This window comes from Neoarius graeffei, chromosome 1, assembly GCF_027579695.1.
Source record: "Neoarius graeffei isolate fNeoGra1 chromosome 1, fNeoGra1.pri, whole genome shotgun sequence".
NCBI classification, from domain to species: domain Eukaryota; kingdom Metazoa; phylum Chordata; class Actinopteri; order Siluriformes; family Ariidae; genus Neoarius; species Neoarius graeffei.
In genome coordinates this window covers 113,200,052-113,225,138 of record NC_083569.1, presented here as the reverse complement: position 1 = coordinate 113,225,138, position 25,087 = coordinate 113,200,052, and the positions used below count along the sequence as shown (strand labels likewise).

Below are 25,087 nucleotides of genomic sequence, written 5' to 3'. Positions count from 1 at the left end.
ATTAATTTGTGTTGAAAACACTGTGCCAGTCAGGAAGGTACGGTGTTTTCCCAACAATAAACCCTGGGTGACCTCTGAACTAAAAGCCCTAATAACGAGAAGAGGGTTTTTAAATCTGGCAACAAGGAGGAGAGTACAGAGGGAGCTGAAGAGGGGGATAAGGAGAGGCAAGGACAGCTACAGGAGGAAGCTGGAGGAGCACCTCAAGGGGAGCAACACTGGAGAGGTATGGAGAGGCCTGAAAACCATTTCTGGCCACACAAAGGACAGTGGGAGGGGCCCTGTATCTGGGGACCAGGACTGGGCAAATGAGTTGAATCTCTTTTTCAACAGATTTAACTGCCACCCCCCCCTCCCCCAACTCACCATAGTCCTGACCTGTCTGTGATATCACTCCACCCCCCCCATAACACTGACACCAACAGCTCCACTCTAAATTGACCGTAGGTGTGAATGTGAGTGTGAATGGTTGTCTGTGTCTATGTGTCAGCCCTGTGATGACCTGGCGACTTGTCCAGGGTGTACCCCGCCTTTCGCCCGTAGTCAGCTGGGATAGGCTCCAGCTTGCCTGCGACCCTGTAGAAGGATAAAGCGGCTAGAGATGATGAGATGAGATGAGACCAACAGCTCCCTCCTCACACCACATCACCCCCCTCTGCTCCCTGCCAGACCAATCCACACACTCCACCCCCGACCTCACTCTACAGGAGTCACACCTCGGCTACACCCCTCGTCTCTCCATGACAGCTGATCAGGTGTTGAAAGAGCTGAGGAGGATCAAGACGAGGAAAGCTGCTGGCCCTGATGGTATCAACTCCAGACTGCTTAAGGACTGTGCAGATCAGTTCTGTGGGATTCTTCTGTACATTTTCAACCTGAGCCTCAGTCTGGAGAAAGTTCCACTAATGTGGAAAACATGTGTGGTTCCAGTTCCCAAGACTGCGCACCCCAGGGAGCTCAACCACTTTCGGCCAGTAGCTTTAATGTCTCACCTAATGAAGATCATGGAGAGGATTGTTCTCTCCCACCTCCGACACCTGGTGAACAGCGAGATGGACCCCCTGCAGTTCGCATATCGACCGGGCATTGGTGTGGATGATGCTGTCATTTACCTGTTGCACCTGGAGGGCACTGGGAGCACTGCAAGAATCATGTTCTTTGACCTCTCCAGTGCTTTCAACACAATCCAGCCATCACTGCTTAGGGGGAAGCTGGAGGGAGCTGGTGTCAACTGCCACCTGGCTGCATGGATCATTGACTACCTCATTAACAGACCGCAGTATGTGAGGCTTCGCGACTGTGTATCTGATGTGGTAGTCTGCAGTACAGGGGTTCCACAGGGTACAGTGCTCTCTCCTTTCCTCTTTACACATATGATTTCAGCTACAACACAGACAGTTGCCACCTCCAGAAGTTCTCAGATGATACAGCCATCGTTGGGCGTGTGTCAGAGGGGGACAATCTGGAGTACAGAGAGGTCATCACCAACTTTGTCGCCTGGTGCGAACTGAACCACCTGTGCATCAACGCCAGCAAGACAAAGGAGGTGGTGATCGATTTCAGAAGGACTGCTCCTCAAATTGCACCAGTGAACATCCAGAGTTTGGACATTGAGATCGTGGAGGAGTACAAATACCTGGATGTTCACCTCAACAACAAACTGGACTGGACTAACAACACAGATGTCCTGTACAAGAAGGGCCAAAGTCATCTCCACCTGTTGAGAAGACTGAGGTCTTTTGGTGTGTGCAGGACACTGCTTAGGACTTTTTATGACTCTGTGGTGGCATCAGCGATTTTTCTATGCTGTGGTCTGCTGGGGCTGTGGAAGTTCAGAGAGGGACAGGAAGAGACTTAATAAACTTGTCAGAAGGGCAGGCTCAGTCTTGGACTGTCCTCTGGACTCCATTGAGGAGGTGGGTGAGAGGAGGATGTTAGCCAAGCTGACATCAATCATGGGTAACCCCTCTCACCCCCTACATGAGGCTGTGGGGGCTTTAAGCAGCTCTTTTAGTAGTAGACTGCTACACCCACAGTGTAAGAAGGAGAGATATCGCAGGCCATTCATACCTGCTGCTGTCAGACTGTATAACACCCACAACTTGTAATGTAGCACCAATAACCTGTTTGTCGTTATTTTTGCACTACTTCACCACTACTACCTCTGCCATCTCTCATCGATGCAATAATGTAGGCCTTAAACAATTTTTATGCATACTTGTATATATTATACACAGAGTCTACCTGTAATGTGCAATTTTTCCGAGCCTCTCAATAAGGCAATTTTTCTATACTTTTTCATGGTAGATAATGCAAATAGCCCTCTATATTTTAATCTTTCATTTGTCTAATTTTTCAGTTTTATTTGTTATCTGTATGACATTTTCTTGCTACTGTAACACATGAATTTCCCCGATGTGGGATGAATAAAGTGAAATCTAATCATCAAAATTAAAACAAAAAAAGGCTTGAAATATTTCACTTTGTGTAATGAATATAGATATGAAAGTTTACCTTTTTGAATTCAATTATAAAAAATTAACTTTTTCACGATATTCTAATTGTTTGAGCTGCATTAGTATTATGTCAATAGTAATCATAAAATAATTCAATATTATGTTAACGGGCTGCCTAGCCAAGCCTTTTGGGTTAATCAATTCTCACTGTCTCTGTCAAAGTTGGTGTCATGTTCATGCACATGTGCACTGTAACGGATGTCAGATTAAATTTAGGTTCCAATCCTCTCCTCAGCATCGACTGAAAATGCAGCCAAAAGTGCACTGTCCTGCTGGTTTATTCTGTTACTTTTCAGTCCACCACATTCAGTCTGCCACTTAGTACTGTGTCACTTTCAATATTAAAGTGCACATGAACACCAGACCACTCTTGTGAGATTGGTACCTTTTGAAAATTCAACCCAGAGGTGGGTAAAACCGTGCCAGGTTGACACTGGTATGATTAAAAAAAAATACGCAGCTACCTGTACAACTAATTAAATTGAAAATGGGTGTGTTAGATTTATGGTAGATATGTGAACGATCAATCAACAATAGTCAATAGTATCAGCGGTGCCGAGGTGGTGGGGGCCCCAAATCAAAATCTGCTTAGGGCCCCATAAAATCTTGGCCTGGCCCTGGGGGAATAAAACCCTCAGGGATGTGCTATTATAGGAAATGAAAATCCACTACTTCACACTATCCTGTTCTTCACGTTTCCCTGTAACAGCACATCACTGACTGTTTTGTTCGTGACATCATGGCATGAAACAAGAGTAGTGTGCAGATGATCCATGATACAAAATACATTATCATTTCACTCTACCTTTTACTTTCTTCAGTTTTTTTGTTTGTTTTAGTTCAATCTCAGCATAAGTCACATCACCAACACCTGCACCTTGTTCAGCATCAGCACCTGGAGTAGCAGAGAACAAAACCATCCCAGTGATCTTTAGCTGTGTAATAAATCACTCATAACTCATAAACAGAAACATAAGTCATGATCCATCTCTGGCTAAATCTACACTGAACATGAGCTGCTTTTTTAGAGAGTAACTCTTAGTTTCCTTTATCATTCAGTTTGTGGCATCTTTTTAATGTGCGATATCTTTGATTTGTGCTCGGTAGATCACATCACTGCTTTTTAATGGAGCCTGTGATGGAATGGATTCTTCTGATCTGGAGGAAAAATACAGACCCCAGATCCTGATACGTTTATGTATTACATTATTGAATGTGCTGAAAATTTCAGGTGTTATTTGCTGACTTTGTTTCTCAACAAATGCATGAAATGTCTCAGCACTCTACCATTGTTCCTGTTTGCCTTCTTTTTCTTTGTGACCTTTGTGTAAGTGGCTTCGCTGCTCTCAGTTGCAGCTTCACCAGAACACAGTGCAGTGTTAATCACAAGCCCCTTCTGTACTTTACTGTATCGAGTTAATCTACAGTTAAGTCACCTAATGTTAGAGGAAATGTCTGATATGAAATAAAGCTGCATTGGTGCTTGAAAGTTTGTGAACCCTTTAGAATTTTCTATATTTCTGCATAAATATAACCTCAAACATAATCAGATTTTCACACAAGTCCTAAAAGTAGATAGAGAACCCAGTTAAACAAATGAGATTAAAATATTATACTTGGTCATTTATTTATTGAGGAAAATGATCCAATATTACATATCTGTGAGTAGCAAAAGTATGTGAACCTCTAGGATTAGCAGTTAATTTGAAGGTGAAATTAGAGTCAGGTGTTTTCAATCAATGGTATGACAATCAGGTGTGAGTGGGCACCCTGTTTTATTTAAAGAACAGGGATCTATCAAAGTCTGATCTTCACAACACATTTGTGGAAGTGTATCATGGCACAAACAAAGGAGATTTCTGATGACCTCAGAAAAAGCGTTGTTGATGCTCATCAGGCTGGAAAAGGTTACAAAACCATCTCTAAAGAGTTTGGACTCCACCAATCCACAGTCAGACAGATTGTGTACAAATGGAGGAAATTCAAGACCATGGTTACCCTCCCCAGGAGTGGTCGCCCAACAAAGATCACTCCAAGACCAAGGTGTGTAATAGTCGGCGAGGTCACAAAGGACCCCAGAGTAACTTCTAAGCAACTTAAGTCTCTTACATTGGCTAATGTTCATGAGTCCACCATCAGGGGAACACTGAACAACAATGGTGTACATGGCAGGGTTGCAAGGAGAAAGCCACTGCTCTCCAAAAAGAACATTGCTGCTCATCTGCAGTTTGCCAAAGATCATGTGGACAAGCCAGAAGGTTATTGGAAAAATGTTTTGTGGACGGATGAGACCAAAATAGAACTTTTTGGTTTAAATGAGAAGCGTTATGTTTGGAGAAAGGAAAACACTGCAATCCAGCATAACAACCTTATCCCATCTGTGAAACATGGTGGTGGTAATATTATGGTTTCGGCCTGTTTTGCTGCATCTGGGCCAGGACAGCTTGCCATCATTGATGGAACAATGAATTCTGAATTTTACCAGCGAATTCTAAAGGAAAATGTCAGGACCTCTGTCCATGAACTGAATCTCAAGAGAAGATGGGTCATGCAGCAAGACAATGACCCTAAGCACACAAGTCTTCTACCAAAGAATGGTTAAAGAAGAATAAAGTTAATGTTTTGGAATGGCCAGGTCAAAGTCTTGACCTTAATCCAATCGAAATGTTGTGGAAGGACCTGAAGCGAGCAGTTCATGTGAGGAACCCCACCAACATCCCAGAGCTGAAGCTGTTCTGTACAGAGGAATTGGCTAAAATTCCTCCAAGCCGGTGTGCAGGACTGATCAACAGTTACCGGAAACGTTTAGTTGCAGTTATTGCTGCACAAGAGGGTCACACCAAATACTGAAAGCAAAGGTTCACATACAACCCCGATTCCAAAAAAGTTGGGACAAAGTACAAATTGTAAATAAAAATGGAATGAAATGATGTGGAAGTTTCAAAATTCCATATTTCATTTAGAGTAGAACATAGATGACATATACCAAATGTTTAAACTGAGAAAATGTATCATTTAAAGAGAAATTAGGTGATTTTTTTATTTTTTTTTTTATTTCATGACAACACATCTCAAAAAAGTTGGGACAAGGCCATGTTTACCACTGTGAGACATCCCCTTTTCTCTTTACAACAGTGTGTAAACATCTGGGGACTGAGGAGACAAGTTGCTCAAGTTTAGGGATAGGAATGTTAACCCATTCTTGTCTAATGTAGGATTCTAGTTGCTCAACTGTCTTAGGTCTTTTTTGTCGTATCTTCCATTTTATGATGCGCCAAATGTTTTCTATGGGTGAAAAATCTGGACTGCAGGCTGGCCAGTTCAGTACCCGGACCCTTCTACGCAGCAGTGATGCTGTAATTGATGCAGTATGTGGTTTGGCATTGTCGTTGGAAAATGCAAGGTCTTCCCTGAAAGAGACGTCATCTGGATGGGAGCATATGTTGCTCTAGAACCTGGATATACCTTTCAGCATTGATGGTGTCTTTCCAGATGTGTAAGCTGCCCATGCCACACGCACTAATGCAACCCCATACCATCAGAGATGCAGGCTTCTGAACTGAACGCTGATAACAACTTTGGTCGTCCTTCTCCTCTTTAGTCCCAACGATACGGCGTCCCTGATTGCCATAAAGAACTTCAAATTTTGATTCGTTTGACCACAGAACACTTTTCCACAGTCCATTTTAAATGAGCCTTGGCCCAGAGAAGACGTCTGCGCTTCTGGATCATGTTTAGATACGGCTTCTTTGAACTATAGAGTTTTAGCTGGCAATGGTGGATGGCATGGTGAATTGTGTTCACAGATAATGTTCTCTGGAAATATTCCTGAGCCCATTTTGTGATTTCCAATACAGAAGCATGTCTGTATGTGATGCAGTGCCGTCTAAGGGCCCGAAGATCACGGGCACCCAGTGTGGTTTTCCGGCCTTGACCCTTACGCACAGAGATTCTTCCAGATTCTCTGAATCTTTTGATATTATGCACTGTAGATGATATGTTCAAACTCTTTGCAATTTTACACTGTTGAACTCCTTTCTGATATTGCTCCACTATTTGTTGGCCCAGAATTAGGGGGATTGGTGATCCTCTTCCCATCTTTACTTCTGAGAGCCTCTGCCACTCCAAGATGCTCTTTTTATACCCAGTCATGTTAATGACCTATTGCCAATTGACCTAATGAGTTGCAATTTGGTCCTCCAGCTGTTCCTTTTTTGTACCTTTAACTTTTCCAGCCTCTTATTGCCCCTGTCCCAACTTTTTTGAGATGTGTTGCTGTCATGAAATTTCAAATGAGCCAATATTTGGCATGAAATTTCAAAATGTCTCACTTTCGACATTTGATAGGCTGTCTCTGTTCTGTTGTAAATACAATATGTTTTTGAGATTTGTAAATTATTACATTCCATTTTTATTTACAATTTGTACTTTGTCCCAACTTTTTTTTTTTGGAATTGGGGTTGTACTTTTGCCATTCAGATATGTAATACTGGATCATTTTCCTCAATAAAGAAATGACCAAGTGAAATTTGTCTCATTTGTTTAACTGGGTTCTCTCTGTCTACTTTTAGGACTTGTGTGAAAATCTGATGATTTAGCTCATATTTATGCAGCAATATAAATTCTAAAGGGTTCACAAACTTTCAAGCACCACTGTACCTGTTCCACTCGTATCTGCCTGAGTCACAGTGTCATAAATGTGTTCATTTCCTACAGAAAAAAGAACAATTAAGTGAATGTTATAAATGTGACTGTAGATTACCAAACAAGATTTCAAACAAATAAAATGTTTTATTATGAGATTATAATTTTACAATGGATTTCGAAGAAAGATGTGAGTTTCTGTGAATAAATGTAGAAATAAACAGTCACTGAGACAGTGTCTGACCAGCCTGAAGTGGTGTGTATCCTGCCTGAGAGTCTTCAGCTCTTGACCGCCTCTGATTCTGATCTGATGTCTGATTGGTTTTCTGCTGCTTTTCTATAGAGAGAGACAGATTCTACATCTGAACAGGGTGTAAATAGGAACAGAAACACTTTATTTTACACAGCCCTGATTTACAGTGTAATGAACAGGGAGAGTATGATATAATTCTAATAACAATAGGGAGTTAGGAGTGAAACTACATGTATGAACTGCACAACCTGTAGTAAAGTCATATTTACAACTAAACTTAATGATTTAACAAAAACCTAGATTCTGTTATTAAACCAGGTTCAGTATGACAGATCTCACACCCACATTAAGTACTGAGAATTTGCAAAAAAACAATCAAACTATTATGTGACACATTTTCTTTATTCTTGAGAAATTATGATATCATCACTAAATTAGCTATCAGACCTTTCTTTCTTTTGTAGGACCACAGCAGGATCATTAAGATCAGTAACGCGATGAACAAAAATCCCAAACCCACAGCCACTCCTACTGTTCCACCACTGGATCTAAATCCTGGGACTGAGGAGAGAAATAGAGCAGAATTTAAGCTTTAAAACACTCTACAACTAAACCGTGTTATTAAAACTAGACTCAAATTCACCCAAGGTTTCTCACGTCTAACTGAGACCCAGCTTTTCAGTGACTCTCCTCTCTCTGGGTGTTTACAGTGGTAGAAACTTTCATCTGACTTTGAGACCTTATGGATGATCATCTCTCCTGTAGTCTGTGTCTGGAGGACTGATTCATCTCTATACAACTCAGCTTGGAGGTTTGAGGGCTTTGGGTTCTGCTATAAACAGCGTAGAGTCAGAGGATATCCCTCAGTCACAGGACTTCTCTTCCCTCCATTCAGGACATTGCACCAAGGCGTTGCATGTCTCGAGCCAGAAACATCATCAGTGACCCCTCACACCCTCATGATGGACTGTTTTCCCCTCTGGCCTCTGGAAAGGGGTTCTGCAACAGTAGGTGCAGGACCACCAGGTTCTGTAACAGCTTTTTCCCCCAGGTCACTAGACTGCTGAACTCCAAACCCAAACTCTAAACTTCTATTTATAACTTGAGCATTCCAAATTCCACAGGTCACTTTATACTGTTGCACTTTAATATTTTTGCTGCTGCATAATTTAATTTAATTCACTTCATATTTATTTTTGTGCTGAGCCAAACTGCAACGAAATCTCGTTTGGTGTACACTTGTTGCATACTGAATGACGACAAAGGTTGTCTAAGTCTTGTCTCAGTCTTTTTATTGCCATCAGTGCCATTCACCACTCATTTTATCTAACTATTGTTGTTGTTAATATTATAATCATTTTATTTACCCATTGTACACTAGGGATGGCGAAAACTAAAAAAAAATCTTGACCGACTGTCCTGTCTTCTTATAAGACAGTTCTTTGACGCCGTAGGTGTTTTTAAATAAAGCTGACGATTTATTCCAATAACATAAAGGCGATTCTTCATTAAACGTTGTCACAAATCAACATAAAGTCAAATAAGTCCTTGAATAACCAAAACAAACATTAACCATCAAGTTGTTATTTTTGCTCTTTCTGGTTTAAAAACCTTTGTGCCTGCTGGCGTCTCTACGTTCCACAGTCCACCATTTCCAGCAAGTGCCTTGTCTAAACCTGTGCTCCTAATTAAGCACAGGTGCGTTAATTACACCCTTCCTGCACCGGGCTCCACTCAAGGTCAAGCCATGGTTCCAACATGTATTCTACCTTTTGGCCAGCAGGTGTAAAACAGAAAGTAAAGAAATGGCTCCTACATACCGGCCCTCTTATTGGTACCGGGCAAAGGTACAATAACAACAAACAAAACATGTAGTCCGGGAGCCATGGGGTCGGACCCGGAATTTTTGGTTAAAGTTTTTTTTTTTTGCTTTATCTTATAGATTTGAGGTAGCTCTTCAAGATTTAAGAGGGTGCCCGGTGATATCCCTTGGGCAATTTAATATATTAACCCTTTAATGCCCTATATGCCCAAATAATGGAAGAAAATACAAAAAAAAATAATATCAGTGTAAATACTGATATTAAATGCACCAAGTTGGCTGTATCTGATAGGTATTCACATTTTTCTCTATATTTGTCATTCAAATACATCAAATGTGGATTAATTAACCCTTTCATAACTTTTCCAAATTAGCGATTTTTATACAAGTATTACATAAACTCTACAGTTAATACAAAATAATGATCAATATCTATGTAAGAACTATACAGCATGCAAAAGAACTATATACAGCATGCACACACACACACACTAATGACCAATAACTATGTAAAAGAACTATATACAGCATGCATAAGGGGCGGCACGGTGGTGTAGTGGTTAGCGCTGTCGCCTCACAGCAAGAAGGTCCTGGGTTCGAGCCCCGTGGCCGGCGAGGGCCTTTCTGTGTGGAGTTTGCATGTTCTCCCCGTGTCCGCGTGGGTTTCCTCCGGGTGCTCCGGTTTCCCCCACAGTCCAAAGACATGCAGGTTAGGTTAACTGGTGACTCTAAATTGACCGTAGGTGTGAGTGTGAATGGTTGTCTGTGTCTATGTGTCAGCCCTGTGATGACCTGGCGACTTGTCCAGGGTGTACCCCGCCTTTCGCCCGTAGTCAGCTGGGATAGGCTCCAGCTTGCCTGCGACCCTGTAGAAGGATAAAGCGGCTAGAGATAATGAGATGAGATGAGACAGCATGCATACACTCACACCAATGATCCACTATGTAAACGAACTATATACAGCATGTATACACTCACACCAGTGATCCACTATGTTAAAGAACTACAGCATGCAATAGAACTATATACAGCATGCATACACTCACACCAGTGATCCACTATGTAAAAGAACTACTGTATATACAGCATGAAATAGAAATATATACAGCATGCATATACATTCACACCAGTGATCCACTATGTAAAAGAACTATATACAGCATGCAATAGAACTATATACAGCATGCATATACACTCACACCAGTGATCCACTATGTAAAACTACAGTATGCAATATATCAAGCATGCAAAATGGCATATACAGCATGCGCACACACACACACAAGAATAGCAAAAGATACTGATTTTCAATTAACCAAATTGGCTGTACAGTATTCACGCTTTACTGTCATTCAAATTAGTCAAACATGTAATTGACCCTTTCATAAATTTACAAAATTAACAAGTTTGATACAAGAACTACAGTACATAAAGCATGTACGTGCATGCATGCATGCACACGCGCACACATACACATGCACACACACTAATGAGCAATAATTATGTAAAATAATTACATACAGTATGCAAACACACACACAAAACACAAACTATTTAAGGAAAGAACTAAGAGTTCAGATGAAAAAAAAAACCCTCTAAACCCTTTGCCATTGCTTAGTGTCTGTAAAAATATGCTTATGTACTGGATGCCAGCTAGTACAGAGGAGAATGTTAAGTAAACCTTACTCCCCAACATTTTAAAAGTCGTGCTAGTCAGTGGAAGAGCAGTGTGGTTTGGAGTGGGGGTGAATCGGGGACAATGCCCTGAATTTTACTAGGGAACCAGGAACATTACTATTTCAACAGTCAATATCGTAAAAATAAGCAATCTATTAGCTTAATGTATTAGCTTAAGGAAACCTTACTGCCCAACGTTTTAAAAGTCGTGCTAGTCAGTGGACTGGCTAGTGCACATGACTCTCAGGCTACATCCACACGACAACGGCAACGAGATGTTATTTAAAAATATATCGCGTCCAAATGGGCAACAATCAGTAAAATATCAGGTCCATATGGCAACGCAACGCTTGCTGAAAACGATGCAATACACATGCCACACCTCTAGGGGCGCTGTAAGACAGTCCCTTCGGAGACACCAGAACAATAGAAGAAGTAAGGATGCATATTAGCCACAAAGTCAGGAAAATCTGTTTGTAAAATTACATTATAATGACCAAATACAATGAAAAGTATTTTTCCAGTCTTACCTGTGAAAGGTAATCCCATGTGATCTCGTTTGGACGGCAAACCTGTTGGTACAGTTAAACGCAGCTAATCTTTATTCTCCGCTTTGACCTCTCCAAAATGGCGGCGAGGATGACCTATGATTCTACGCGGAAGGCGGTGTCTTTAATGGTCCGGAATAAATTGAATGCTAATTAAATAATGATTAATTTGCTCCTCTACGCCCTTTTTGAGGAATGTATTTTAGGACTTAAACCCACATCTGAAGAGGTGAGATCGCTCTTTTTTTCTCTATTTTTGCTGGCGGGATTGACTCTCTCTCTCTCCCACTTTGCACCATTACACAATAAATATTCACAGTGAAAATATTTTGTAAGCGCGTTTCATGAACCAAGTTATAGGATTTGTTGACAACTCGCATCGCAATGAGAAGCTCATTGGCACTACTGGTGTTAAGAATCAGACCATTTCATAAATGAATATTTTGCTGTAGAGCTGCAGTGTTTGTACAATTGCATGTTTTTGCTTCACTATTACTGTCACTATTCTGCTTCTTGCATTACTACTGTGAACTAACACTGAACATAATAATAATAATAATAATATCCAAGCTCGTGTTTCACTCTCACTAGTGCTCTGTAAGGCTTTTTCCTGGTGATATTCGTTACACTTCTACCCGGCGTGAAGCACTCGCAGTCATGTGGTTGTGACGTCATCGTAAACAAATCCGTTCTACTCATCCAGACGACTTCACAACGGCAACGTTGCCAGATCTTTCCACTCTGGAACCCGTTCTCAAAAAGATTGCGTTTTGGGCACCCAAAACGCCGGTGCCGTGTGGACGCCAGGCCTAAACGATAAGCAATTGTATCGGAGTCACCTGAATCCGTTGCCGTGTGGACAGGGCCTCAGTCTACAAGCAGTGTGGTTTGGAGTGGGGGTGAGGGTAAGGTTAACAGACTTTTGAGATGATAATCGGGGACAATGCCCTGAATTTTCCTAGGGAACCAGGGACATTACTATTTCAACAATCAATATCGTTAAAATAAGCAATCTATTAGCTTAATATATTAGCTTAAAAAAAATCAGTGACTAGCATTTACTAGGTGAGAGTTGGGTGTGCTAGCCAGTGTTGTGAAACTATGGGTCTAGTTCACTGGTGAGCAGTGAGTACATGTCACTGCTCTTTCATGATTACAGTCAAATAGCTTCTCTGCTTAGCTTATGCGTGCTGTGATCTTTTGGGGGCAGTGTGATTGACAGAGTTAGCAAGATAGCTCCACAAGTTGGCTTGAATTAGCTAATTGTGTCCCTCATATGCCCCTGCAGAAGTAAACACAAGGATGACAATGGAGTGTATGCCTAATAATTTAAGGCTCGCATTAACAACCAAAGTAATAGAGTAATAAAGGGCTTTTTGGTATAAGCCCCGCCCCCAATTGCATGGCCACACCCCCAACCATGGCTGGAACCCCACCCCCAGGCCTTAAACTCATCCTATTATGTTAACAAACACAAAAATAAGTATGATATATAGACTTTGGTGAACATAAAGTGAAGAATGTCAAAATGTCAGAATTTAGGCTATGACTGCAGCACATCCAACAATAAAGGGCCAATATCCGGAATTGCCCAAGGGATATCACCGGGCACCCTCTCTTATCTTAATGAGTAGACCTTGGACAACAACAAACAGCAAAAAAAAAAACTTTAACCGACGAAGCCAGGTTCAGCCAAATTTGGGCCTTTGGTTCCCGGACTAATGGAGCCATACCACAGAAGAATTCATCAACTCAAATCATCATATTGCACAACAAACATCAGTTTCTCTCCAACAACACTTTTTTTTTGTGCCCCCTTTTTTTTTTTTTTTACAAAAATTCGTTTCAAATGTCCATGACTGCAATGTCCTTTCAAGAGCTCATATACATGAGTACTTCTTGTAAAGCATTTGAACACAGTTCATGTGCCATAAGAGGCATGGTAGCGAGTCCATTGTGTATGTTCTGCATGTGTATGTATACGACACTCGTGTGCACGAATAGATCCATAGATCAGTCCATGTGCGCTTGTGAAGACTGAAGCCATCAATATAGGCCGTAAGGTGAACCCCGAAAAGTCTTTCAGAAACAAGATTCCGCTCCGACGTCTCCGAACTACATAATATCCAATTCTTAAAAATGGATGTATTATGAAATGATGTCATCAAAAAGTTCTCACCTTGTAATGCTGTCAATTTTTCGCACGAAGGCTTGAAAAAGCGAACTAATGTCATCGGCGCGGAATGATATTTTGGCACCGCGGAATAAGATTTCGCTACAGAACAGGTTTCACGGTTGCTGACGTAGCCCCATTTCGTAAACAAGAGACCAACATGGCAGCCGCCACAGCCTCGTCTAGCAGCAGTGGAGGAGAGGAAAGTTTGGAAATAACGGCAAAAAGGAGAAAACTTCTTGCACGTAAGCAGTGCTATATGCATATAGCTTCTGTGAAGCACGGAGTGACCCAGGAATTTACCTTCAAACGGTGGAATACATACCGGGAATACATACCCCCCCTCCGAAGCTGGCCCCTCAACATCGGGCAGCACTAAGAGTCTTAGATCCAGGTCAGCACTGCCTATGTCCAGCTCAGGTCCCGTCCTTCCTGCCCTGTGCATTATATGTAAAAAAAAAAAAAAACCCTCAAATTCGTCTTAAAGGGAGGCAAACGACAAAAGGAAGCTCTTTCAAAAGCTGAGACCTTAACAGCAGGTAAGCAAACCCACCCACACACACACACACACACACACAAAGGGTCACAATCACTGATCAACCCACCAACCCCCCTGCCCCCACACACACAAAGGGTCACTATCACTGATGACTATCTACAGTGCTATCTCCCTCTGCAAGTGTGTTTGCATGCATGGATGTTATGTTTCAATGTTTGTATGCATGTAACATATGTGTGCCTTTATGTGAATATGCTACTGGCAAACTTAAATTCCTATGTGGTAATAAGCATGTCTTTCTGTCTGGCAAGGCAAGTTGCAGACTGCTGCTGAGACTAAAGATGACCACAGTATTCTGGTACACATTAAGGACAAAGACTGTGGCTCTGGAGGTGCAGTACCACAAGAGCTGCTACCAGCAGTACACCAGATTTCTGAATGAGCCTGCTAGACAAGAGAAGGACAAGTAAGCCATGTACTAACTTCTCATACATGACCATAGAATGCTACTTGCTACTGTTCAATGTGAAGACAATTAGTCACAGCACTGTGTGTGTGTGTGTGTGTCTTCCCCCCCTCTCTCTTTCTCTGTCACTGACACCTAGGTCATTGCCTGGATGCTGACCCCTGCCTTTTTGCACCGTGCCACAGGACTTTATATATATATATATATATATATATATATATATATATATATATACACACACACACTATATATATATATATATATATATATATATATATATATATATATATATAGTGTATATATATATATATAGTGTATATATATATATATATATATATATATATATAGTGTATATATAAATTTGCATTTGTAATGTGTATATATCACTGTTTTGTTGTTTACATTTTCTATTAAAGTTTGCAATTTGCCACATAGTTCTGTTGTGTGATGTATGATGACTAAGTCTTGCATCTTCTTTGTTGCCGCTGCTGCAGGTGCATAGTGCTGCCTAGTGCGTTTACCTACCTCTACTGTGCCGCTGCATAGGTAGTGAATACTTGAATCCCTGCCATTGTGCCTCTGAACTGAGTAATAGAACTGCAATATTATATATAGGTTGTATTATTATTATTGTGTATTATTATTCCTATGGACTCTTCTCCTTCCTGCACAATTTCTTAAATCTTGATCTGAAATCACACGCATTGCCTATATATTATATATGCCATATGGCTAATCCATGGTGTGTATAGCCCACAATGACGAGTCAATACTCTATTCCATTACTGCCTGTGTAACATTGTAGGTCTGTTTTTCAAGCAAATTGTTTTATGGTTGATCAGTACTTTATAGTTAATAACCTAAGAGAATGAATACATGAATGGTCCTAGTCATAGACCATTACACCATATTTTGTACTATAATAATGGTGATAATAAAAATTATTTTTATTCTAATAATAATATAAACACTTCAATATACCACATATATGCAATATTGTCTTAGTGATGTATTTAAAGCACTATTTAGGACTTAAAAGACATTTCACCCACTTTGGAGGGTGTTTGAGACTTTCTACTAATGTGACTGTAATTACTCAAGTTGTCAGCTGATCTGTGGTCAAAAATCGGCAACGCGATTGGTCCAGACCGGTCACGTGATGTCCCGACACGTCATTTTTAGAGGAAAATAGTCCGCCACGCGATCGCTCGGTGCGAGGAATTGACAGGATTATAAGGTGAGAACTTTTTTCGCCACACTTTCTAGTACTCATTCTTAATTTTAAAATAAATATTTCGTAGTTCGGAGACGTCAGAGCGAGATGAAACGAAAACGGGGTTCACCTTACGGCCTAATATACATGTCAGTCCATACAATGATTCCAAGTACTTGGTCAATCATTTTTGCATTCATTCATGTTATTCACATGTCACATTATTCATGTTTACATGTCATTCTCAAACAACAAACAAATCTTTGTGATAGGTCTTTCAATGACATTTGTTTTTGTTTTCAGGGTCACGCTATGTACCACCCCCTTTGAATCTTTCTTTGTGTCAATAACCCTCCCCAACATCCAAGATGCCCTAGGGGCAATAGGGTCAGCAACTAACACATCACCACACATGTAATTGTGTTTCTTTTTCAACCATTTCTGCCTTTCTTGTAAGGTAGGAAGATATTCCCTAACCCATCGTTTCCAGAATATATCTGACAAGTATTGTACTTGTTTCCATCTGCGTTTACTGTAGGTATCTGATTTCTGAAACACACCAGGAGATAGTGTGGGTTGACCTTTTGAGAAGTAAGAGGTGGTTTGGTGTTAAAGGTTCAAGGCCATTATGACTGTCTGAGACGGTGGTAAGTGGACGACTTTTAAGGATGGCTTCTACTTCACAAAGGAATGTGTGAAGGGATTCATCATCTAGTGTTTGATCTTTGGTCAAGGCTAGAAGTGTTTGTTTCACCTGTTTTATTAACCTTTCCCAGACCCCTCCATAGTGTGAGGCGGCAGGTGGGTTATAAATCCATTCTATGCCCTTCTGCTGTAGAGCGACGTGAAGTTGGTGACTTTTGTTCCATTCTTTTATGGCGGTCTTAAGTTCACGGTCAGCTGAAATCAGGTTGCTTCCATTGTCTGACCTTATCTGTTGCACCTGACCTCTTCTGCTCACAAACCTACGGACTGCATTGATACATGAGTCAGTGTCAAGTGACTTGGCTATTTCTAAATGAACTGCTCTGGTTGTGAGGCATGTGAAAATAACACCGTATCTTTTTACTTTACTGCGTCCCCGTTTCACTATGAGGCAACAGTTTATTTCTATTGGTGTTCATAAATCATCCACTGCTACTGTTGCTCAAGGTGTGCCTCAGGGTTCTGTCCTTGGTCCCCTTCTTTTTATATTATGTGTTTCTCCTATAGGCCAGATTATTCGTAATCATGGCCTTAACTTTCATTGTTATGCTGATGATATTCAAATCTACATCACTATCACCCCTTCCATAGCCTCTGTTCAGCTACTAAGGTCTTGCATCACTGACCTTAAGCAATGGCTGTATAAGAACTGCCTTAAACTTAATGCTGGCAAAACGGAGGTTCTATTAGTAGGTACCGAAAGACAGGTTCAGAATTTCTCCAGTTTTACTATTGATGTAGATGGTGTGTCTATTCATCCTTCCCAAGTTATAAAAAACCTTGGAGTTATCTTTGACTCCACCCTTACGTTTGAACCCCATCTTAAACTAATTACTAAGAATGCTTTCTTTCACCTCCGCAATATTGCTCGTCTCCGCCCTTTTCTTTTGGAAACTGATGCCAATATGTTGGTCAATGCATTTTTTTTTCTCGTCTTGACTATTGCAATTCTCTCTCTTATGGTCTCCCTGCCACATTGCTCAATCGCCTGCAGTACATTCAAAACTCAGCAGCAAGAATCCTCACACTCACCAAGCGCACTGCTCACATCAGTCCTGTTTTACAGCAACTGCATTGGTTGCCAGTTATCTCCCGGATCAAATACAAAATCTTGCTGTTAACCTATAAAGTTCTTCATGGTTTCGCTCCTTGCTATCTCTGTGAGCTAATTCATTTGTACTGTCCCTCCCGCTCCCTTAGATCTTCTGTCTGTGGACTTCTGACTGTTCCTTGTTTTAAATTGGCATCTATGGGTGGCAGATCATTTAGTGTTGCTGCTCCTAAACTTTGGAATTCGTTACCACAATCGCTTTGTGACTGTTCCAGACTCTCTTCCTTCAAAGCCAACTTGAAAACTTTTCTCTTTACCTCACACTATTCTTCCTAATTTTTTTTTTTGGTGGTAACTCTTTTGTAAAGCGTCCTTGGGTTTGTGAAAGGCGCTATATAAATTTAACTTTATTATTATTATTATTATTATTATTATTATTGGGCCGAAGTAATCTACTCCAGCATAGGTAAAGGGCGGTGAATCTGGAGTTACCCTTTCCTTTGGCAGGTCTGCCATCTTTTGCTCTCCTAGGTGTGAATGTTGTCGTCTGCAGAACACATATTCTGATCTGATCCTTCTGGCCAGAGAGTTTGCTGATGGTATCCAGTATTGCTGTCTTAGTTTGGCTAACATGTGGTTCGTTCCACAGTGCCCTAAATGTTCATGAATGTGTTTTAACAACATCTTGGACACATGGTGGTTCTTTGGGAGGATCACAGGGTGTTTCTGACACTCTGGCATGGCCATTCTGTGTAACCTTCCCCCTGTAAGAAGCAGCCCATCTTGCAGCATTGGATCTAGCTTACGAATGTGGCTTTGACGACTCACATGAGCATTTTCCATTTGTAGGGTTTCCATTTCATCAGGAAACGCTTCCAGTTGGGTATAATGTATGATTGCCTTTTCTGCTCTTTTGAGGTCATTCAATGTTATAGGTTGTACGGTCATGTATTTCCTCGCCGTTTTCATTTTCCTTTCCAACAGGTATTCCCTTTCAGGTGTGGGGCTCTTCATGGTGAGGTTGGTAAGTATTTATTTTCTCTTTTGACTTAGGTTTAGGAGCAAGTCTTTCAGCTTAAGAAGCCATGCCACTGCTCTGGTAAGTTTGTTCCAATTTGAATGATGGTAAATGAATTCACGAGTAGGATTGGTTTGCTCCTTCACCAGTGTGTTCATGACCAGGATATCCCTTTTCACTTCCACATCATCCTCTTCAACTTATTTCTGTAAGACAAGTTCGGACTTAGGCCAGTTAGTTTTCTGGCCTTTGAGGAATTCTGGGCCATTTAGCCAAGTGTTTGAATTCAGGAGTGCGCTTGCCTTAAGACCATGAGATGCACAATCTGCTGGATTCTGCTTTGTGTTTATATATCTCCATTGTTTGATGCTAGTCATCTCTCTGATTGTGTTCACTCGGTTGGCGACGAATGTTTTGAACCTTTTGTTCTCATTCTGAATGTACTTCAATGTTGATATACTATCAGTCCAAAATGTGCAACTTTCCAGTTGAATTTGCAGTTCTGCTTTGAGCAGTCTGTCCATGCGTACTGCGAGGACTGCTGCAGTGAGTTCCATTCTCGGCATTGTGGTTTGTTTTAAAGGTGCAACTCTCGACTTTGCCATCATGAATGAGGTGTGTACTTCATGTTTTGCATTAGTGAGACGGAGGTATGTGACACATCCATAGCCACTTTCTGAAGCATCGCTAAAATGATGAAGCTGCGCAGATGTTAGTGCACCAAAGTTCTGGGGCTTGAGGCACCTGTCAACAATGAGCTCTCCAATGGAGCTTAATCCGGTCATCCATTCTTGCCATGATTGGATGTAGTAGTCTGGCAATTCTTTGTCCCAGGCATAGTTATGCTTGCAAAGATCCTGAAGGATGTTTTTGGCAGTGAGAATGAAGGGACAGATGAATCCAAGAGGGTCATACACTGAAGAGATGATGGAGAGTATTCCCCTGCGAGTATATGGCTGATTTTTCAGGCTAACTGAGAAGGTAAGTTTGTCACTCTGAATTTGCCACTGTATGCCAAGAGTTCTTTCTGTTGGCAGCTCGCTGGAATCCAAGTCCAGATCTTTGACCTCTTTAGCCCTATCTGCTTGTGGAATGGACATCAGGACTGCTCTATTGTTACTAATCCATTTATGCAATCGAAAGCCTCCCATTGAGCAAGCTACTTCAAGCTCTTTGCACAATTTCACGGCACCAGTTTCTGTAGGCACCGATTTTAAGCAGTCATCTATGTAGTAGTTAGACTTGATTGTGTTGATGGTTTCAGGCATAAAGAGTTCTTTGAAATCTTCAGCACATTGTCTGAGAGCAAAGGATGCACAACTGGGTGAAGATGATGCTCCAAACAGATGCACAGTCAGCCTGTGTTCCTTTAATGGTTGGCTCAGGTCACCGTTCGGCCACCATAGGAACCTCAGAAAGTTCACATGATTCTCCATTACTTTCATCTGGTGAAACATGCTTTCTATGTCTGCCATAAAGGCAATTTGCTCTTGTCGAAAGCGCAACAGGACGCCTACCAGGTTACTGGTGAGGTTTGGGCCTTGAATCAGCTTGTTGTTCAAGGATGTTCCCTGGAAGGATGCTGAACAGTCAAATACTACCCTCAGGGAGCCTTTCTTTGGGTGATGTACTCCATGGTGTGGAATATACCACACCTTTCCACTTTCGGTAACCAGTTCGTTGGTTGGGACCACCTCTGCATGGTTCTTTTCCAACATCCCCTCCAAGAAGGCTGTGTATTCTGTGGTACTGTTCATTCTTTTCAAATTTTCTTTTCAGAGACATAACGTGCTGATGGGCCTGTTCATAGTTGTTTGGCATTGTTACATTTTCTTTGAATGGCAAGGGAAAGTAATAATGTCCATTTCTAAGTTCCTTTGACTTTTCCATTGTTGCCATAAACTGTTTGTCTTCAACTGACATTTCTGATCTCTCCTCAGCTGACAGTTCTGGGAAATCAAGGTGATATTGTTTTATTAAGTCATTCACATCCCTTATGGATATGCGGTTCGCTGATATACATGAGTGAGTTCCTTGCCTTTGACAAGTTGCTTCTTGCATAAGGCCATTCACGACCCACCCTAGGGGTGTTCTAACAGCATATGGCCCATTGCCTCTACTGTTTATAATCTCCCAGGGCTCCATTAGCTGTGCAGCATTTGTGCCTATTAGCAACTCTATATCAGCATCCAAATGTGGAATCTTCACGTCATGTATGTATGTCCATTTGTCCAGAAATTCTTGTGTTGGTATGTGGTGTTTTGCGACAGGTAGGTATGTTTGTGTATAGACCGGTGGAAGTTGGTGGTATTGCACTCCTTCCATGTTGCTTACTTCCAGGCCAGAGACTACACTGCTGTGCACTCTTTTCTCCTGTCCCATTGTACAGAGCATGATCGTGGTGTTTTTGCCAGGGATGTTCAACTTTCTTTTCAGCGAGTCTGTACAAAATGTAGCTGAGCTACCGGGGTCTAAGAATGCATGAGTTGATATCACTTGGTCACTAGTTGACATCTTCACCTTCACAGGTACGATAGTGAGAGTACATTGGCCTGATTCACCTGCCCCCATTGGGTCACTCTCGTTCACAGACACCATGGCATTACTCAAACTGGTGTCAGTCGTAATATCATCTTTGCCCTTTGCAGTATGGATGTGAAGGACTGTTGGATGAGGCAAAGAACAGGTCTCGCATTTCAATCTGTTTTTGCAGGTTTTGCCCATATGGCCCCTCGTAAGGCAACCAAAGCACATACCCTGGGCTTTCAGGTATTGTATCTTCTCTGCATTGGCCTTAGCCTTAAACATTTCACAATTTTCCAGTTTGTGATTGCCTTTGCAGAATATGCAGGAGTTGTCATTAGCAGATGGTTTCTGTTTATGTGCAGGCTGCAGACCATTCCCTTGAGCAACAGGTACTGTAACTGTGGTGGCAAAGCTGGAGCTACCACTAGGCTTGGCTTTCCTTGGTAGCTTAGATTTGTATGCTACTTTGGTGTCAGTAGGGTTCTGTATGTCACCGAAAACTGGATCGAGCAGAGCCCTAGCTTGCCTTTCAATAAACTCTACCAAATCCTTGAAAGTTGCCCTGTGGTTCTTGGTTTCTTCCATGTTGCACACATTTGCACGCCATTTATCGCGGAGCTTAAATGGAAGTTTTGACACGATTAGCCTTAAATTGCTAGAGTTTTTTAGCTCTTTTAGTGCAGCAATGTCTGACATGGTGTTATAACAGCTGCGCAAAAATAGCGCATATGACCGCAGGTCATTGCCATTTTCTGGCTTGATAGCTGACCAGCTCAAAGCCTTATTCATATAGGCTGCAGCTATTTTGTATCCATTCCCAAAATTGTACTCCAACTGTTCTTTGGCTTGTTTGTATACGACAGTGGGGTCCATGTGCATAAAGCTGGTGACAAGACTTCTGGGCTCATTTTTAGTGTACTGTTGTAAGTAGTACAGTCGGTCATCCATGCTGTCAGTCTTTCTCTCCACGAACTGCTCGAATGCTTTAATGAATGTTCTGTACTGAAGAGGGTCACCATCGAATACAGGAATTTGTCTATCGGGCAGCAGAGCAAGTGCTTGTTGCTTTGCTAGCAAGGTGGTGATCTCTGTATGTCTCTTCAATACTTCTGTGACACTTCCGTCATTATCATTTGCAACTGCATTATCTACTCTGGCTATTTGAGTGCTATGAGCAGTATTTTGTGGCACAGTTTGACTTTGCGGAGTGGCTTGTGGCCTCTTTGGTTTTTGTACTGTAGCGGGAGCATTATATTCGGTTGGCTTGCCGAATTTATATAAGCCAGACAATGAGCGCTGCTCTTCAGCATTTTTATAAACTTGCAGCTTTGCTTCAGCAACAGTGAGCTCGGAATCCAAAGCGAGTTTTTCTCTGCGCGCTTTAAATTTTGCCATAACAGTGGCTTCCTCTACGTCAAGTTCGAGTTTTTGGCTCATCGCTTGCATCTTTGCTTTCGCAGCAGCACACTGAGCTTTGGCTTCCAATTGCACGCTAGAGGTCCGAGACGCGTGACTGACAGCGCTTCCTGCTTTAATGCTTTTGGCTGTTTGTGACACGCTATCTTGTGGTTTAACATTGGGGGATTCACTCCGTTTCTCATCCTCGTCGTCATCCTCCTCACACTGCTCGCTCCTAATCCATTTTAAAATGCCATCAGTAAAGTCCTTATATAACTGATATTTCAGTTCATACCAGTCTCTCTGATCTGCTTCCTTTTTGTATTCATCTGTCATCAAACTCTGCGCTGATGCATGTATATTACAGAATTCAACTAAACACTTATCGAATAACTGAAGTTGATTATCAACAATGCGTTTGTCCTGGCCAGATTCAATAAGGCTGTTGATTTCATTTCGTTTGCGCGTTAGGACGCCAAGCTTTCCTCTGCGAGATGCAATCAACTTAAATAGTTCTCGCTCGTTTGAGAAATCATCTTCAGTCCCTTCATCGGCCATTTTGCACGCTTAATTTCAAAAATATTCAACACAAAGTTCGTCTCTTAACATAAAAGTTCAACACAACGCAGTATCAGCAGTAGGAAAGGCCAAACTAGCACAGTTCAGTTCAGTTTCTAACGTGAGCACGGCGGCTCGTATGACAAAAGTCTCATACTCACGAACCAGAAGTAGGTTACTCAGTCTCACGAACCAAGAAGTCAGTAAATCCACACGAGGGTAAATCCACAAGCGAGTCCAGTAAATCCACAAACTCCCAACAGGTAGCTTGATCCACAACAGGTAGGCTGTCCGCGAACAAGCGACGACAGAGCTTCAAACTTTCCAGGCTCCCATGCGCAGTGGCTCTTGCATCGCTTCCCAACTTCGAGGTGTCCCAATCTTCCACAGCTTCGAGGTGTCCCAATCTTCCATGACTTTGAAGTGTTCCAATCTTCCAACTTGCAGGTGTTTTCTGGACTTCAGGCTTGCTTCTGGCTCGGGCGGATTTTCTTTCCAGGCGATTTTAACTTGCAGAAAGGGTTTTACCTTTTTTGCCAGATTTTCAGTAATAAATTTTCAACACCTCAAATGTTGAAAACAAACAAAAAGACATTGTTCTTTGTAAAATCTTTCTTCATGTTTGGTATTAACATATTAATTCCTGAAATAGGAAATTCACACAAACTTTTTCTTTTCCCATCCAATATCTGGCACAAAAACAACTTCCCCCTCATATATTATTTGCCTACTGCTATGGAACACACTTTTATAAGCCTATTTAGATCTGAAAACATATGCCTTATAGAACAACCCATTTCTTCATTCAGTATCAGAATACAAAAATAATTTCCAGTTATACTTGTACCATAGCCATTCTATCATCTTTGTCAAATGTGTATTTGTAGAGTAATTTCCAATGGAATCAAGTGCAACCAAGGCTGTAAAACAAACAAAGACATTTTTTTTTTCTTTCTCTCTTTGTACAAATCTAACTAGATGTTTGGTAATTGGCTAACGTATTAATTCCTGTAATGGGAAATTCACACAACCACAAATGTTTTCTTCTTTTCACATCCAATATCTGGCACAAAAAAAAATTCACTATCGTGATTTTTTATTTTTTTTGTTAACGGCGCGCGCGCCGGAGCTCGTTAGGCACGCAGGACTGACACTGTTCTGCGCAAGCGCAACACAATCGCACTAGAAAGCATGTTCAAGCTGCCAGTGTAGCTGCAGTCTTTTTAGTTGCGAATTATGAGTATTTCCACTTTCATCTCTGTGATACACAAGTTTTGATTGGCAGAAAATAGGCATATTTTAATTTTGACCGGCCGGTTGCCGGTCATGGCCGATCACGTGAAAATCGTCCGATTCTGATCGGCAGCCAGTCAATCGGTGCATCTCTGGTTTTTACCTTAGTTTTTTGCCTTTTTGGTGGCAATCTTTCAATCATTCTTTAGTTGACATTCAAGGAATAAATTGCAAAAAACAAGCTGGAGGTTATTTTAAATATTGAACTCAACACTTATCTCAACCAAAACTAAAATGAAATAAATAGTATAGTGTAACAACAAAATAATAAAATATGATAATTAGATGTAAGAAACCACTTAAAGGGATAGTTCGGGATTTTTGACATGAATCTGTATGGCATCCCCATCAATAGTGTCGTGCAAACACACTGACTTACCCCTGACAGCATCCTGTGAGTCCAGTTCTTGTCCAGTTTTGGTCCAGACGAAAGTAGTCCGGCAAGTTTGTTGGGGTCACGAAAGTAAAACGTTTTTCGTCTCAAAACAGTATGTGTTCAAAAGAGTGATATATTTGCATCACAAAACCGTTGCCAAATAAAAAGTCAGACCTCGAAATCGCTTGGCACTATTTTCTCTCCCTTCTCTCACTCTCTGTGTGTGTGTGCGCGCGCAAGCGAACGAGAAGAAAGAGCACTATGAATGAGCGGAACGATACGCAATGGAATTTTTTTTTTTTTTTCAAAATCGCGAGTCTGATTGTGTGACGATAGGAATCCATTGTGTGG

At 41.4% G+C, this 25,087-nt stretch overlaps 1 protein-coding gene across 1 annotated transcript in view; it reads right to left on the bottom strand.

Moving 5' to 3' along the window:
* Nucleotides 1-25,087, bottom strand: part of LOC132885941 (uncharacterized) — a 450,234-nt gene that overhangs the window by 40,072 nt on the left and 385,075 nt on the right. Inside the window, exons 25-29 of the mRNA XM_060920476.1 lie at nt 7,861-7,982; nt 7,405-7,497; nt 7,154-7,226; nt 3,804-3,856; nt 3,322-3,411 (exon numbers count right to left, since the gene is read on the bottom strand). Coding sequence (XP_060776459.1) covers nt 3,322-3,411; nt 3,804-3,856; nt 7,154-7,226; nt 7,405-7,497; nt 7,861-7,982 — 431 coding nt within the window. The remainder of the gene's footprint in view (nt 1-3,321; nt 3,412-3,803; nt 3,857-7,153; nt 7,227-7,404; nt 7,498-7,860; nt 7,983-25,087) is intronic.